The sequence below is a fragment of the Dromiciops gliroides genome, chromosome 4, assembly GCF_019393635.1.
Source record: "Dromiciops gliroides isolate mDroGli1 chromosome 4, mDroGli1.pri, whole genome shotgun sequence".
Lineage (NCBI taxonomy): Eukaryota > Metazoa > Chordata > Mammalia > Microbiotheria > Microbiotheriidae > Dromiciops > Dromiciops gliroides.
Window position 1 is genome coordinate 15,441,198 of NC_057864.1, and position 17,538 is coordinate 15,458,735.

At 50.0% G+C, this 17,538-nt stretch overlaps 1 protein-coding gene and 1 long non-coding RNA gene across 2 annotated transcripts; both read right to left on the reverse strand.

Moving 5' to 3' along the window:
• Positions 1 to 256: 256 nt before the first annotated feature.
• LOC122755933 lies at positions 257 to 3,501 on the reverse strand. Its single transcript, XR_006356424.1, has 3 exons — positions 3,368 to 3,501; positions 2,640 to 2,875; positions 257 to 1,635 (listed from the first exon to the last, which is right to left on the reverse strand). It is a non-coding gene; the product is annotated as an uncharacterized LOC122755933 (long non-coding RNA).
• A 2,616-nt stretch (positions 3,502 to 6,117) lies between these two features.
• FOXD3 (forkhead box D3) lies at positions 6,118 to 7,593 on the reverse strand. Its single transcript, XM_044004894.1, has one exon. It carries the CDS (start codon positions 7,591 to 7,593, stop codon positions 6,118 to 6,120), a length of 1,476 nt encoding a protein of 491 aa, XP_043860829.1.
• Between the last annotated feature and the right edge of the window lie 9,945 nt (positions 7,594 to 17,538).

Consider the following 17,538-nt stretch of genomic DNA (forward strand, 5'->3'; position numbering starts at 1 on the left):
GCCCAGGGTATGAGTTGGGGATGCAAGCCCAGAAGCCAAGTCTGTACGGAGAGAGGGAGGGAGGGAGCTCTCTTGAGTGCAACACTTTCCCTACTGTTGTCTAACTCTAACGAGCGTAACAAACTTACTAATTGTTTGCTTGCCGTTAAAAGGATAAATGCGTTTAGGCAGCCTATATTTTATTCACAGGCGATTTATTCCCAGTCTTGATTTTTCCTCTTGAGACACAGAAAAAGAGAAGCATCGGAAGGTGTCTTCGTTGTTGGTAGTAACCTGGACTTGGGGTTCCGCTTTGCCCATATCGCTCTCCATCTGCTTATTGTCTCCTGGGAGCTCCGTTCAACTTCTTATCCTCGATCATTCACATTTCCCATCCCAATTCGATCTTCCTTTATCTGACCTTCATAACTCTCTTCCACTTAAGGATAAGGATGGTGATTGGGGGGGGGGGTCTTGGTTGGGAAAGGGTCTGACCTGAGGCAGACTTCTCAAAAGTAAAAAGTTCAGAGAGAAGGGAGAGGGGGGCCCTCTCCCCTCCCCAACATTTGTTAATGTTATACATAAATTCGATGTGTATGGTGAAATTGGAGAGCCAAAGACTAAAAAGAGTTTGCCCTGCTTCCCTTTACCCCCAAAGGATTCCCTATGTGACCATTCTATGATAATCAGCCCAGTCTCTTGGTCTGAGTAAGAAGGAGGGCGCTACTTGTATTAGGAAATGAAAACATCAAAGTCTTAGAGCTAGAGGGACAGGAGGGAAAACAACCAACCAACGAACACCAAGACTCAATATCCAAGTCCAGGCAATTGGCCCAAAGATTACCCTATGTCGGAGGCCCTGGTCAGGGATTCTTTCTTTTTCCTCCCTTTTTTGTCTGTCCTCTCTCCTTTCCCTTTTTTTTCTTCCTCATTCTTACTCCATCCAAGCCATACTTCCCCTTTCCCCCCCTAGTAAAACCAGAGGTTTGTATGTATGTATAAAAATCCCCCTTCGTACCTTTAAGATATTTAGAATACTTTGACCTTAGTTCTTCCTCATGCTGTTGATGTCAGAAGGTAGTTTTTACATTTATTTTATTAGTTATGTAGAAAGCAGGGACAATGTCAAATTTCCTGGCTGAACTAAAAAGAATTAATCTTAGGTGTACAATGACTTATGGAAAAGAAAGTTCGTTTTTAGCATTCACTTTAAATGAACATGCAAGGGCCTTTGCTACTCATTTCTTTTTTTTGCAAAGATGCTTATCAAAGGCAAATCTACCAGGAAACCAAAAAAACAACAAAAGATGAATTTTCTTTCTGACAAATTACTTGGGGTATTAAAAAATATATTCAAGCAGTATTTTTATTTCTGCCCCCCCAAATATCCCCATTTTAGCAGGAGGGAATGAAGAATACTTGAGCAACATCACCAATCACCCAAAGCAGAGAAAGACCAAATGAGGGAAGGGGGAGGGAGGAAAGTTGACTCCGGCATAAATGTGCCAACTGTTTGAGGAGCAGTTGAGATATGGTCATTTTACCAATGTTTCAGATCTGGTTACCTTTAATACACCCCAGAGGCCAGCATGCAATGTCTTACACTAATAGGCATCTGTCAACAAGGGTGTCAGGTTCTCCCACATGCGTTGGATACTGCGTAGAAGCAAAGGAAAAAAAAAAAACAGCAAATCAGTCTTTTCTAGCTTGGTTAAGCCACCCTCAGAAGAAAGCAGCTCAGATCTCTTGGAATGGCTGGGCAGGGTGCAGAGAAGCAGGTGGGAGAGAATCTTCTCCTGACACTCTATGAGTTGGGGGGATGGAATAAGAGAGAGGGGGTAGAGTTTCTTCTTATGTCAAATGCTCCTTCTCTCACACGGAATCCCTGAATTTTGCTCAATACTTGAGGGTAATGTGGATCAGGGTCCCTTTAGGTAGTACTGATTGTTCCTCTAAAAACCAGATCTCTCCCTTTTAATTAAGCTGGTTTTTAAACAATTGAGTTTGCTTTGTTCTGAATTGCTCTTCAGCCTAGATTTCAGGAACCACCTACCCAGGTCTCCCCAGTAGTGTATGGTACACCCATGGGTCCAAGAATGCCCACCAAGCACCGTAGGGTTGTGGATCAGAATGACTTCATTTCCTCTTATGTACACAGGGTAAATTATTTGTATCTGTATATTTGGATTCCTGCTGTAGGTATCAGTGTACATTTGTATCGACAGGCTTATGCATACTGTACAGACTGCAGAGATAATAGTTGCCTCACAGTTCCCAGAGGCAGACCTAGTAGAAAAATGCATACCAGGCTTTTCGTGTTTTCCCCAATTACACGAAAGCTCTTCCTCTAAACTATGTAAAATAAATGACCTCAAATATAACCACTAATTGCCTCAGAGTCAATGTTTTCTCATCACTCAACTTTATTGCCTCCCAATCTCGAGGCACCACTTTCTTGGGAGCACTGCTCCCTCCCAAGGGAGAGGCCTGGAAAAAAGACACACTCAGAGAGTGTGCTCCTAGGTGGGCTTAGGTGGAGATGTTGAGTGAGTAGGGAGCCGCCCCCCCCCCCATTTCCCCCAGGAAAACCGACTAAGTAAGGAGAGGAGTAGGGTCTAAAGCTAGATATCCCAATGACAAACCGGTAAAGGACTATCTACCTATCGCCCCCTGCAGGTCCTTATCCGTCATTACGATTAGAGCCTCCTCTGAGCCCCCAAGTGGGACCCGATCTGCTCCTCCGTTTGCTTTGCCTCCCAATTCGTTCTTATTTCGCTTAATGGCCCCTACCAGCTTCCATCTCGGTCTATTCTAATTAAATGGAGAAGAACCGCCGGTCTGGGTCTCTTTCCTGATTCAGTGCAGCAGCGGCAGGAGGTCCGGAAATAGGGAAGGACTTCAAAAAATAAAAATAAAAACAAAAAAGGAGGAAATGTTAAAAAACAAAGTCTGAATTCTAGGACTACGGGTAAGAGAAAGCTAAAATCCCCCCCTTAAGCCATTATCCACTTTCTCCTCTTAAGAGCAAAAATCGCTCTCGTTGCATTCAAGATCTCGCCTTGCCAGTTGGTTTCAACACCTCCCCTTGTTTTGCCTGCGTTCGGGAGAATCCGATTTGTGTTCCCACTTATTATTATATTGTTATTCTCCACCCCGGCCCCCCCTTAAATATGGACAAAGATGCATAATCCCCAAGAGGAGCTCTCCATCGGGTCTCAAGCAGGCCACTTTCCCTGATACAACCCCCCAAAACTTTAAACAGCCACGGCCGAGTGGTGGTCTGTTTTCGGGGACCCCGACCCCGCAGCCAAAGAAAGAAAAGCCAGGTTGGAGGCCTCGATTTCTGGGGTCAGACATAGTTGGAAAGAAAGTTGCGGGTGGATCTTACCGCTTCCACACCCCGCTGTCTAATAAATAGCACCACCAAAGCCGGGGAGAGTCCGAGCCGCTGATAGCGGGCGGCCGGCTCTGAACCCCTCCAGCAGCGGCCCCAGCAGCAGTAGCGGCGGCGGCGGCGGCGGCAGGGCTGGAAGGTATGGCTGTTATGTACGGAAATATGAGTGAGTAATTTTATAAGTAACAAAGGATCAGGGCTGGAATGAGGCCCCTGTTATCCAATGTCATTTAGAAGCCTTGGATCAGCAGCTTCTTGAACCTAAAAGTGAATTCAAGAAGGTCTTCCTTTCCCTTTTCCCAGGGGTATCAGCTAAATATAGAAATAACCTCTCCGTGTTTGCACAAATCATGTACCATTTGCTGTTGTGTAAAAACCGATTAGCTAGACACAACTGTGAAACAACTTGTTACTTTTATAGCTGCAACACACAAACAAATTTAGATCCATTTAGTTTTCCTTGTAAAAGGAGATTAGAAGGGTCTCCATTTAGGGACCCGCCCTGGAGACCTTAGGAGACATAATCTCTTCTTGCTTAAGGTGACTGTTGTCCCTTAATCTGATGATTATCTGGTCCTTATTTATCAAGGTCAAACTCTCTCCGTCAGGCAGCTTGTTTTATTTTCGTATAGCTGGATCCTGAGGTCTAAATGTTTACTTAGGACTCAATAATATTTACTGTTTCCCAGGAAAACAAATGCTGCGTGTATGCAAGGACGTTTCTTTTAAAGCAGCGGAATGCTAGACTCTTCTGACAGCCCAGAAATGAGCGTCCGAGGCGATAGAGTAGAAGTCACTCAGGGAAGCTGGAATATTACGAAGGTGGCTTCGGTGGCCTTAACACGATTGAATTTACTACCTTTAGTAAACAGGACAAGATCCTGAAGAGGGGCATCTCTTATGTTACGTTTAGAACTTTACTGGTTTCAAAGGAATCCCTCTACCCCTCCCTTCTGGAGCGTCCCCATCCACTCTAACAACAACTACAGCATGTTACAAAATAATTGGGACGAGAGAGAAAACGCTACCTTTTGGAGTTGTGTGGAAAGCTCCGAGAAAATGAATATGGCCCAAGGCACACTTGGCTTATTCTTTACACCTTCACACTTTGTTTTTTTTTTTAAGGTCAAAAGTAATGAAATGTACATTTTGGGAAATTCTCAAGCTGATTTTTGACAATATTCCCTAGCCCTGCCGTACAACCCTCACCCAACGTACAAAGAACAAAAGATTTTAAAAAATAGTTCTCATTGAACTTGTCTTTTAAAATGTTATTAAAGCTCTGTAATGAACCATGCTTTTAACAACCTTAAAGAAGGTGAGGGGAAGGAAGCAATTATAGGAAGCCTACAGAAATCCGGTTATTTTGTGGATTCGTAGATGGCTTTATTTAGATTTGATAGGAAATTTGGATGGGCTGAAGAATCATTTCAGTTTCACGGCAAAATTAGTTACAACTCTTTTAAAATGCAGTAAGGTAATTTGGGACTAATTTAGTTACCAGTTGTACTTATCACTCCAACACAAATGGGACAAGATAAGGTATTCAAAATAATTTTGAAAAATACCAGATTCTAAAATGACGGAGAAATTTACCTTCACTTGAAAGGGTAACTTGGGAATGATTAAAAACTCTTTCTCTAAAGTTCTCATTTGGAAAGGACAAAGCCAATCTTAAAAAATAAAATGAGCTATTGTTTTGAGAATTAAGATGGGTTTTAAAAATAAAACTGAATTAATCTACCGAACCCTTAGCCATTTAGATTTTACGGGGCCGAAATGAACAATCTAGGCACCCATAGCCTGTCTTTATGTCAAAAACGGGCCAAAAAAATGTCGATGTCTCTATTTATACTTCCCCAGATTTAAATTTCTCTTGCAAAGCAAATTATAAATAACAAAGTTTGAAAAGGTTGTTACTTGAAACAACCTGAATTTATGAGAAAGCTAAAATATAAATGCTATTTTAAAATCCTGTCATGTAGGTCAGGTAACTAAATAAAACACTGGGGTCAGCATTTTAAAAATTTATTTACAAAGTTGTGTACGACACGATGGAATAACATTTAGAATAACATATATATTCATTCATATATAAACAGACTTCTATAATAGAATGACACTTTTTTCGCCTTTTTTGAAAATTTTTTTATATTTAAAATTTCCCAACGATTTTATACACTTTTTTTTCTCAGATAAAACTGCGGAGAGTGAACCTTCTAAAAAATGAAAGTTCAGAGCTCTAAATCTACCGGATTTGTTTTTCTTAAAAAAATAAAAACCCCAAAAGGAAAGTCAATAATTTTTATACAAATATGTACAAATGATTCCTCCCCGCGGTACTGGGTGCCGTTGCCTTCGGGACTTTGGGTTATTCTGAATTTATTTTTACCTGTACAGAAAGCACTCCCGCCACCTCCATATTTGCAGAGACCAAGTGTGTTTGTGGGTGCCAGGAATAGGGGGAGCGAGGTCAGGCTCCCTGCCCCTCTGACAGGGAGGGGTGCGCTGCTCGGGGCGGGGGGCCTTGGGGGGCTCTGGTCCGGAGAGGGGGCCTCGGGGAAGGGGGCTCTGCTCGGGCCGGGGGGACCTCCCGGCAAACGAGTGGGGTCGGGGAGCGCAGGACAGGGGGGAGGCGGGGCGGGGCAGGGGGAGGCCCGCCGAGCCGGAGCTCAAGTTCTCGGGCCCCCGGGGCCGACCGCGGCTGGCCCAGGGAGGGTCAGGGGCGCGGGCAGCGCGGACTACTATTGCGCCGGCCACTTGGCCTGTCCGGCGGCCGCCGCCGAGGCTGCGGGCTGCAGGAACTGTCCGGAGAGGGGCACGCTCAGGATGGGCGCGATGGCCGCCGTGGTCCGGCTCAGGGAGAGCGGCTGGTGCGTGGCCATGAGAGCCGCCGACTGCACCGAGACGGGCGGCCGCAGGAAAGTCTGCGCCGCCGCCGCCGCCGCGACGCCGCCGCCGGTCCCCGCGCCCGGGCCGCCGCCGCCGCCCGCCCCCGCGCCCGCGCCCCCGCCGGGGCCGCCGCCCGGGCTGCCCCCCCCGGCCGAGCCGCCGGCCGCGGCGGACACGCCGATGATGTTCTCGATGCTGAAGGAGGGCCGGCTGCTCGGCTCGGCCTTGATGAGCGACGAGGTGGCGGCGGCGGCGGCGGCGGCGGCGCCCAGGCTGTTGAGCTGCAGCTGCAGGCCCGGGCTGAGCGGCGAGCTGCCGAAGGCGGCCGTCTTGCGGCCCAGCTCCCCCGAGGGCAGCAGCGGCACGGCGGGCGGCAGCATGGGCCCCACGGGCGGGATGTAGGGGTACTGCAGCGCGGCCGCCGCCGCCGCCGCCGCCGCCGCCGCGGGGTGCGGGTAGGCGCTGGCCGGGGGCAGCCCGTAGGGGCGGCCGTAGGGCCCGGCGGCCGCGGCCAGGCTGTAGGCGCCGAAGCTCTGCATCATGAGCGCCGTCTGCTCGCGCAGGTGCTCCTGCTGGTGCCGCTTGAAGCGCTTCCTCCGGCGCAGGAAGCTGCCGTTGTCGAACATGTCCTCGGACTGCGGGTCCAGCGTCCAGTAGTTGCCCTTGCCCGGGTTGCCGGGCTCCCGGGGGATCTTGACGAAGCAGTCGTTGAGCGAGAGGTTGTGGCGGATGCTGTTCTGCCACGCGGGGAACTTCTCCCGGTAGTAGGGGAAGCGGTTGCTGATGAACTCGCAGATGCCGCTCAGGGTCAGCTTCTTCTGCGGGCTCTGCAGGATGGCCATGGTGATGAGCGCGATGTACGAGTAGGGCGGCTTCACCAGGCTGTTCTTGGGCTTGCTGGGGGCCAGGCCGCCGGCCGCCCCGCCGCCGCCGCCGCTGCTGCAGCCGCCCCCGCCGCCGCTCTCCTCCCCGCCTCCGCCTGCGCCTTTGCCGTCCGCCTCGGCCGGGCTGCCGCCGCTGGGGTCCCCCCCCGCCGCCGGGGCCGCCTCCTTGGGGAGGCCCAGGGGCTGCTGCTGCTGCTGCTGCTGGGGCTGCTGCTGCTGCTGCTGCTGCTGCTGCTGGGACTGCTGCGCCAGGGGCGGCTGCTCGTCCGCCTCGTCCAGGCGCAGGTCGGGGGGCCCCGCGGGGCTGTCGCAGCCGCAGCCGTCGCTGTCCTTCTCCTCCAGCCCTTCGTCCCCTTCGCCCACCACATCGATATCCACGTCCTCGGCCGTCAGCACCGTCTGGCCGGACATGTCGCTGGCGCTGCCGCCGCCGGAGAGGGTCATACCTTCTCGGAGTTTAGTGGCGGCGGCGGCGGCCGCGGCGGCGGTGGGGAGGGAGTGGTGGCAGCGGGGAGGAAAGGAGAGGAGGGAGGAGGTGTGAGCGTGGGGGAAGTTAGGGGGCCGGCTGGGCTGGGCTGGGCTGGGCAGAGGCGAGGAAGCGGGGGGGGGGGTCTTCTCTGTCCCAAAAGATGGGAAAATTGGGGGAGGGGAGGAAGAGAGGTGAGGGCTGGGGGTGGGGAAGTGGAGGGAGGGAAGGGGGAGAAGGGAGGAGGGGGCTGCAGGTGGCTCCCCGGCTGCCTTCGGCTCAAACTCTACGGCTTCGGGTACTTCTCATGTGAGCAGCTGCAGGTGATTCGGTCGGCTTCGCAGTCGCCCTCTCAGCTTGTCTCTTTTTTGAAGGGGCTCACTTGTTTTCACTCGGCTTTCAGTGGCTTCCAGATTTGGCCCCTTTACTTCTCTCTTCCTGTCTTCCTCCCTCTCCTTCTCTCTCTCTCTCTCTCTCTCCCCCTGGATGTGTGGGGGGGGGAGGAGGAGGAGGAGGAGGAGGAGGAGGAGAGGTGCTGGCTGGCAGCGGTGGGGTGTGGAATGGTTATCTCCAAGTGGCTGCAGAAGGAGAGAGAAGGGGGGGAAACCCAAAAGGGGAGGGGGGCGTCACTGGGACTCAAAAGCCCCCTTAGTTGAAAGTCCTGTTTTAAAGACTGGGCTGATAGATTACTTTCCACTTAAAGATATAGCAGGAGGCGGGGCCACGTGACTGCCCGTGACGTCAGGGGCCCCACTGCTAAGCCATGCAAAACTCAAGTTGTTTCATGGAATTGTCAACAAAGAGACAAGAGTAGCACAACTTATCATCACATACAAGCATCATTTCAGCCCACAGCCTTCCTTCACGCTAGCTGGGGACTATATCAATGGGAAGCCCATTAGTCTGCCTTTACCTAAAGATTACACATTACAGGCAGTTCATTTCATTACATTGGAAGCAAAAGGGGTGTAGGTGTGTGTGCGCGCGCGTGTTTTCCCCTCTCCCTCTTCCCTTTCTTTCTCCCCCTTCTTCCCCCCCTCCACCCCCCCCCACCCCGGCATTTTCTCTTTCCCAATAGTTATATAGCTGGGAGTAGCTGAGCAGTTAGCAACGAGGTCTTGATTCGAGTTTTTCTCCCTTTAGCTCCCCCCCCCCCCACCCAAGAGAAGTTAATCGTTCTGCGTTTTCAAAATGCAATAAAGACCAAGTAAGGCAGACGTTCCCAACTCTGGTAGTATTGTCAGGGCGCTCGCAGTAAGACTCCATCCCTCTTGACCTTAATGCACATTAAGCGGATGCAGCAGCCCAGTCTAGCTGGGCTTGGGGGTGAGAGTGAAGGGGGGGAGGCGGCGGGGGGGGGGGGAGGAGAGACAACTAAAAAGGCAACTTTGGCTCTGCAAACATTACTCTGTTTCTGTGTGTAAGTATATATATGTATATATACACACATATGTATACATTTATATATATGTGTGTATATATACTCTTTTTCCCCCCTAACGGTAGCATCAGCTGGGTTACGGAAGATCAGAAAATGACTATTGATTAATCTATTAGATTAGTTGCAGAGAGAAATAAAAAGACGTAAAATAACAAAGAGAAACTGTAAATAAGGAAGCCTTAACCGGCTCCTCAGAGGTGTTAACGACTTAATCATTGCAAGAGTTAGCATACGAAAAAGTAGGAAATGAGGGGAGTGTGAATGTGAAGACTCTATTCAGCGGCCCAAGGTAAGACTGGTCCCTGGAAAGGATGCTTCAACTTGTCGACTAATTCTGTTCTCTTGGAGCCAAGGGCCTTGTTCAAACTAAGAATAACCCAGCTGGGAAGGCAAGGTCGGAAGCGGGTTCGTTCCGTTGTTTTCCTCTCTGGGTTTTGGTGGGGGGTCTGATCTATGTGTATTCTTACCTGCATGCTTTGCCGTGTGTATTCTGGGCTTTTCAAAGGGGGGGGGGGCGAGCTGCAAAATCAAAGCTATAAATAGAAACGATCGACAGAAGGAGAATGTCGGTTTCCAGCCCGCAGATGCTGATCGTAAATGCAAATGACATTTCCTTTGGAATGGAAGGCGTATATAAAATACAGACTATCCGCATGGGCTGAATATAGGTATTGAAAAAGGACTTGGACAACTCCAGGGCCACTTCAACTGCGTTTCTGTTGGCAGGGCTTTTTACCTTTTGCGGGAAAGGAAAATAGATCTCAGCGATTGCCAGTGGGAACCAATAATTCTTTTCATCCCCCTTATTTCCAAACATTTAGGGCGCGCCTGTGAACGACTGTCACTAACTGGCCACAACCCCTGAGCCGGCTGCCTCCGATCGAACCCCATCTCTGGCGGCAGGCGCTTGAAGAGAAGACACAAGTGGGGCTCCCGCTGCCCCCCGCCCCAGCCCTTCGGGCAGAGCTGGGCTTGGGCAGGGAAAGGACAATGAATGCCAAGGGGCAAGAATTGATGAGAGTCTGGGAATGAAGAAGCTGAGCAAAAGGACTGATTTATTTCAGGGTCGGTTACTGGGCTGCTGGTGTTCCCTACCCCCATCCCCCATGCCGCCTCCTCCCCCCATATGCAGGCTCCCGCCTCTTTCTCTCTACCCTTTAGCTTATAAACTCCGCAAAGGAAGTCTCCTCAAACTTGGTTCAATATAGGCTGTCTATACACTCATGCATTTGCTGTAATTGTCCTTAAACGGAGCATTGGAACAGGAGAAGCCGATTCCGCCCGGGACTCGAGGGGTTTTCCCGGCCGGGAGCTGGGAGCTGGGCTCAGGGAGGGGTGGGGTGGCTGAGATGGGGCGGAGGAGGCCAGCGGTCTGCTCTCTGAGCCTGCCACTCATTTCCAGGATTTATCTCTGTCCCAAGTCAAGCTCCGGGGGGCAGCTGAGCCAAGGAAATGCGCCAGGGGCTGGATTTTCGCAGCTGCAACACTGAACTCTCGCTGCTCCAAACCGTTTAAAAACGCTATTTGTAAGGTGTGGAGTGTGTGCGCGCGGGGCGAGGGGGTGGGGTGGAGGGAACAAAACAACCTTCAGTAATCAGAGAATGTCCATGTTTGAGGGGAGAAGGGAGTCTAGGGCGTACCCTGACCCGCACCAGCCCGGAGGAAAATTGCGGGGCCGTGGCCTGGAGAACGATTCAAGAATCCCTCTCCCCTCGCTGCCCCCCAATAACCTTCCCACCCCACCCCCACAAACAAATCTTCGAGACGTTTGCAAAGCGCCAAAGGAAGCGCGATGCGGTCCGGGCCCCAGCCGCGGCTCTTAGCTGCCTGGCCCCCCTGCCCTGGGTCCAGGTCACCACGAGGGTGGAACGTGCAGGTGCGGGGCGCGTGGGTGAGCGCGCTTTAGCGATCGATCGCTGTCTTGTGTCCTCCCGGAGTCCCTTCCAAACGATTCTCATTTCTATTTGGCCATCTGGACTGCCAACAAGGCTGGTGGATTTGTGGGGCGCGCAGAGGACAGCGCCCGCTCCCCGGAAGGACTACCCTGCTTCTTTCCCATCTCCATCATTTCATCGCTCTCTCTCCTTTCCACTGGGGAGAAATGATCCCGTTCGCTTCTCCAGTGTCTCTCTGAAATCTCCCGGGGAAAGGGGGGGCGGAGGGGGAGGGAGAATGATCAACTCCTAGCCAGGGGTTTCATTTGTTGCGCTTTTTTCTTCGACACAATAAAAGTCAAATTAATTGATTCATACCATTAATTACGGTCCTTAGCGTGAAAAGCAACGCTTCCCCTCGATTAGAGATCTATTGTGCTAATCTCTTGTTCAATCAGTGTTACCATCTGATGCGCGGACCAGCCCCTTACAGAAACTTTTCGACTCGATTAGCTAAATTATTAGACGTGCCGGACCCACTGCGCCGCAGCCCTGACGCCCGGCTCCTGTGCCTGCCCGGCTGTTTAAAATCGATTTAGATCAAAGGGAGGTGGTTTCCAATCGGACACGCTTTGCTCCGCGGACCCTGCTTCGGCTACAGCCTGCCCGAGTCCACACTCTCCCCGGATCTCTGCTCCGGGGGCTGGCTTCGCCTGCAGAGAGGGGTAGAAATCAGCGTTCTCTCTCTCTCGGGGATTTGGGGGGAGGTTGGAAGGTTGGCATGGGAATACTTCCTTCCCTTTAGGATTCCCTACGTAGGAGGTGGGCTCTGTTTTAGAAAAGTACAGCAGCCAAGCCAAGGGAAGGAGGAAATCTGGATAGAAAAGCAGTATTTGGCTGCTAAAGCGTTCAGACAGTATTTGAGTGTTAACTGGAATCTGTTTTCAGTCTCCTTGTAGTTTGCTACTAAATCCCGCATATCTTTAATGAACATAATATTCGATTTTTAAAAATTATTGTTCTTCTTACCATGTATTGTGAGAAAGAAAAGGATGAGGAGAAAGAGAAGAAGAAAGGAGAGACGGGAAAAAAGAGAGAAGGGAAGAGAGGAGGAAAGGTAAGATGAGGAGAGGAGAGGGAAATAGAGAAGAAAAGGGGGAAGAAAGAAAAGAATGGAAGAGAAGCAAAGGAGCGCAGAGAAGAGAAAGTAAAGAGATAGGAAGAAGGAGGGAGGGGAGAGAGAAAAGAAAGAGGAGAGAGAGAGAGGTTTTTTTTCTAATGGGCAAACTTCACAGGATGGATTGGATAGAAAGAGGTGGCATCCAGCCACCTATCTGCTGAAGTTTTTAAAAAGCATTTTTCCCCTAGATGAGGGGTGCCGGGATGGGAGGGGTGGAAAGTTGGAGAGATGGACTAAAAAAAAGAATGAATTTAAGGATCTTCTCCTTCCCTTGCCCCCGTGCAGTCATAGAATCCTTTGAAATGGAGGGCAGTGGAACCGACCTGGGCCACACAGAGAGGAAGAAAGGAAGGAGGGCTGCAGTTTAGGAGAGCGGGGAGTCTCAAGTAGAGATTTAAGGAACCGGACGAGAAAGTAAACTGTAGTAAAGATCGATATGAAGGGAATTGAGATGTCTTATAGGGAGAAGAGGTGTGTGTGTGTGTGTGTGTGTGTGTGTGTGTGTGTGTGTGTGTGTGTGAGAGAGAGAGAGAGAGAGAGAGAGAGAGAGAGAGAGAGAGAGAGAGAGAGAGAGAGAGAAATGAATGGAACAACTTATGATGGAGAAGGAGAAATTAATTACAGCTCAATTTAGTTCTAAACTAACAAATGTAGGTTTCTGGTGGAGAGTAGAGATGTACCGGCAGGCAGGCTTCCTGCCGGCTGAAAGGCTAGGGAAAGAAGGGAACAGATCGGGGTACCAAGGTGTTCTTTTTTTCTCTCCTGTAAGCTTATACCTTTGCAAAGACTTAGAGGATTTGTGGTGCTGGCCCGGAATAGAATCCTTTTTTATGAGTATGTTTGTGCAAATTTCTTATGAAAGGGGGAAATCAGATCAAGATCCGGAAAAATGACGGACGGATTTGATGTTTTCCTCTTCTATTATCCCTCACACACACGTGTGTATATACATATATAATATATATTAACAAAAATTTCTTTAAAAAAACAACAACCTTGGACTGTTACAGCCTTTCTTTGTATCTACTCTTAAATATATTTGATAGATAGTGTTTTCTACCACTTTCTGGAGATTTGCTGAAGCTGACAAGAGGGGAAAGGACTGGATGCTAGGAGATTCCCCAAATCCACCCACCTCATTTCCCCCCTCCCCACACACAGTGGGTGGGACCTCAAGGCCCCCTCCCTCCCAGTTTCTCCTTCCCTCCTCCCTCTTTCCAGGCTTACCCCCCTCACCTCGGTGGACAAGAGCTGGTTTTATGTTCTTGTTTGTGGGTCTGCATTTTAAAAAGTTCATTTATTTTCTAAATCTTCCTCCACCCCCTGCAATTCACTACCTATAAAACCGGGAGACCACCACAGGATAAAGAGGAGGGGGAAGAAGAGAGAAGAAGAAGAAGAAGAAGAAGAAGAAGAAGAAGAAGAAGAAGAGAGAAGGAGGAGGAGGAGGAGGAGAGAGAGAGAAGGGGGAAAGGGAGGCACGAAGAGAAGAAGGAAAGAGAGGGAACAGTTTCGGATTTATTTATATTGGAAATGTATAAACATCCATTCTGTAAGAGGCAACACGTTTAATTAACGATGAGAGAGCAGTTAGGGGCAGAAAGCTAGTAAAATTGTGTGATAAATTTATGGCATTGTTAGCGTGCTTTTAATTACGGTTATTATGTTAATTATTTCACATTAGCATGGAGTTATCAGCAGCATGTCAGATTTAATCAAAACGAGCCTTTCTCTAGAAAATTGTTCTTTTCATCTTCGAGGAGAAAGGTCCCGAGCTGGATCGGGGCTCTGAGATGACTTCGCATTGAAAGCCCGGGTGTTTTGGCCGCGGTCTTATATCCATCCAGCGGGCTTTCACAGCATCCCTCCAGGCTAGAGACGAGAGCAGAGGGCTTGTTTTTTAGGAATTCTCATCTTCACCCCCTCCGGAGCTGCCACTTTATCATCTTGGATCATTCTGTCAAACAATATGATGTTGCTCATTTTTATCTGTCCCGTTTTACAAAACCCTCATTCACCCGAGGAAGGCAGAGCCGGTCGGCTCAGCAACAAAAGAATGAACAGACGAGACGTTCAGAGGGCTGGGCTGGCTACAGGCTGCACGCGGCCGGCCTCTCCAGGCCTCCTACGCCAGAGAGATAGCGGGGAAATAAGGCTAAGGAGAAGAAAATAAGGAGGACCATGGAGGAGGAATCCCTGTTGAAATGGGAATTTTAGATGGCAGGGTAGGGAGGTGGGTGGTATAGGGTACCGGGGGAGGTGCGTGCGCCTTGCTAACTAACACTCAGCCTCAAAGAATGCTTGGGTTTCTCCAACAACCATCACTGTGCCCCTGCTTCGCAGAGATAGTCTCCCTGTGTCCTCTCAGGTATGGCATCTTCGAGGGCAAGAGCCACGGCTATCTCAGTTGTGCCGGGGTCCCAGCAGCTGCTGTTCAGGTACCAGCTCTTAGGACCCTAGAGCTCTGGGAGGTGGGGGAGCTTCAGCCTGGGAGACTGGGTGCGTTTCCCCCACACCACGTCACTTCCATCGCCAGCCCTGGCTCTTCTTCCTTCTCTGCAGCAACATCTGGAGCAGGGCCCCTGGCAAAGGCGGAGAGGGGCTGCAGCACCTTTCCCCCTTCTCGTTCCTCTCGGAGCTCCCCCTCCCCCCAGCCCCAGCCCCCGACACTTCCTCCTGAAGGGACTCGGGAAAGCCCACATTCCATAACCACCAGATCCGGGGCCATCTATTTATTGGTAGTAAATAAAGGGCCTGCTTTGGAAACCTTTCAGCTATTTACTCGATGTCTTGCGGTCTGCGATAGGTGTCCCGGTAGTTTGCACGAGTGGACCTACACTCACCAACTAAACAGCACATACACAACCCCAGGTCGAGGGATGGAACAGCAAGCGCGTGCGTGCGTACGTGAGTGGACATGTGTGTGTGTGTGTGTGTGTGTGTGTGTCTTGGGGGGGAGGGGTGATCAGCTGGAAAGTGCTTGCCAGCTTTGATGGGGGGGGGTAGTGAGAGAAAGGGGATGGGGAATTGCCCGTGGCATTTACAACGAAATGGGTTGGTTTGCAGGTGGTGAGCAGAAAGGCCAGAGCCCTAGCTCTCCCACGGGGAGTCGTGTGCTGTGGGGGGGGGGGGGGAAGGAGAGAGAGATAGAGAGATAGTGAGAGAGAGAGACAGAAACAGAAACAGAGACAGAGAGACAGTGAGAGAGAGGCAGAGAGAGGCAGTGAGAGACAGACAGAGAGAAGAGAGGAGGGAGAAAAGGAGGAGGAGGAAGAGGAGCAGGAGCAGGAAAAGAAGAAGAAGAAGAAGAAGAAGAAGAAGAAGAAGAAGAAGAAGAAGAAGAAGAAGAAGAAGAAGAAGAAGAAGAAGAAGAAGAAGAAGAAAAGAAAAATGGAAGACCCCACACACACACACCCACACACACACTCACATACATCATATTACTAAGGACTGGGGCTGGTAGGGAAGAAGGCTCACAGACAAACTTCGCTTGTGAGCTCCTTGAAGGCAGGGGATATTTTTGCCTTCTTTGCCCAGCTCCTAACAGAGAGCTTGGTGCATAGTAGGGGCTTAATTCTAAATGCTTGTTGACGTTGCTTTCGATTTATTCCTTTCCGGGAGAGTTCCTTGCGCTCTGCACAGGTCATTCCGGCGTTGGGGGAGAGGCGGGGAGAGGGTGAATGGAGTCTGGGCTCAGGTGAGACTCGTGAGCTCGAGGAGGAGACCTCTGAGGGCCTTTGCAGGTCTGGGAGGTTGTAATTCTGGTGCAATCCCCATATTTCTCTAAAGCCGGTAAAGTCATTCCCGGAGGGGGGACAGGGACGTGTCGGGGAACCTCCTCGACTTCAGTGGCTCAGCTCCGTGCCAGGTTTTTTACCTGAAGGGCTGATTCTTTAGGCCTCTAGCCAGCCTGAGACCTGGATGGACTCGGGCTGCTCCACCACCACCTCTCACCCCTCTGTTGGTTGGCTCAGTCACCCTGGGAGAGCTGGGACCCATTTATCCTAGCCTAGGGGAAGGTTGAATCTTTTCGTAGACTGTTCGCTCCCCACCCTTCATTCTCCCTTCCCTACCCCTAGCCCTGGACCTTTTTTTTTTTTTAAATCCTGTCAGGCGCAGGGCTGTGGACCAGGCAGCTGTTGACTTATTTTTAGCATCATTCCATTCCGAGGGTTATATTTAACTCGATTCACTCTTCCGACGAGTCCGATCCGACCCGAATTCCCCACATCCCAGTTTTGAGTGGCCTTCTCTCCAGACACGCCCCCTCCCCAGCCAGTTTGGAAAATCCCCTCTTTGGAATCTTTGACCTCTTCAGAGGGGGATAAAGCTGAGGAAAGAGTCCTCGTGGTGTTCCCAGGACCCTCATCATTGACCTTTGATCACGGAGACAGGTGGCATCCAATCAGAGGAGACTAGGTGGCTGGAGAGAGAAGGGATCGCAACTGGGAAGGGGAATAAGAACTACCGTTTCCTAAAATTCTTTAAGGGTCTGGAAGCATTTTGTTTACCACAAAAATATGATCACCACTATTTTACAGATGAGGAAACTGATACTCCATAGATTGTGATTGACTAGTCAAAGCTGAAACAAAGCCAGGTCTGCTGACTCCACTCAGATTCAAGACTCCACAGCTCCCTGGCTGGTCTTTCTCACTAGTGCATGACCAGCTCTCTTTGGGTTCTGTTGCCTAAGCCTTTGAAGTCTACCCTTACCCTTCCTCAATGACAAACAGGATCCCAAGCTCTGGCTCACTTACGAGTAATGCGAGGTACATCAATCAGTCAATCAATAAACAAGTACTTATTAACCATCTCATATTCAGGAACAACTAAACTCTGGGTCGACAAAGACAAAAGTGGAAAAAGTCCCCAACCTCAAAGAGCTTATATTCTTCTTTTTTTTTTTTTGCAGGGCAATGGGGGTTAAGCGACTTACCCAGGGTCACACAGCTAGTAAGTGTTGTGTCTGAGGCCGGATTTGAACTCAGGTACTCCTGAATCCAGGGCCAGTGCTTTATCCACTTCGCCACTTAGCCGCCCCGAAAGAGCTTATATTCTAATGGAAGAAAACAATACGTAAGAGAGAGTTGAAAGTGATGCAGTGCTTAGACCACCTCCCCAAAGTCAGGAGAACCTGACTTCAAATCCTGCTCTTAACACTTACTTGCTAAGCGATCATAGGAAAGTCACTTGCTACCAAACTCATAGCATTGTCAGGAGGCTCAAATGAGAGAACGTAGGATAAGACATTTTGGAATAATAAGACACTTGGAAGCTCTATATGAATGTCAGTTAAAATTATCAACCAGTAAACCAAGGCAATTGAATTAGATGTCTTTGAATCATAGAAGGTTAAAGCCAAATGGAATCTAAGAGACCACCCAAAATTAACACAGGAAGGAACTTCCTTGCTCTTATTCACAAC

Coding starts and splice junctions, on each gene's coding strand:
- FOXD3 (XM_044004894.1), bottom strand. CDS start 7,593: ATGACCCTCTCCGGCGGCGGCAGCGCCAGCGACATGTCCGGCCAGACG.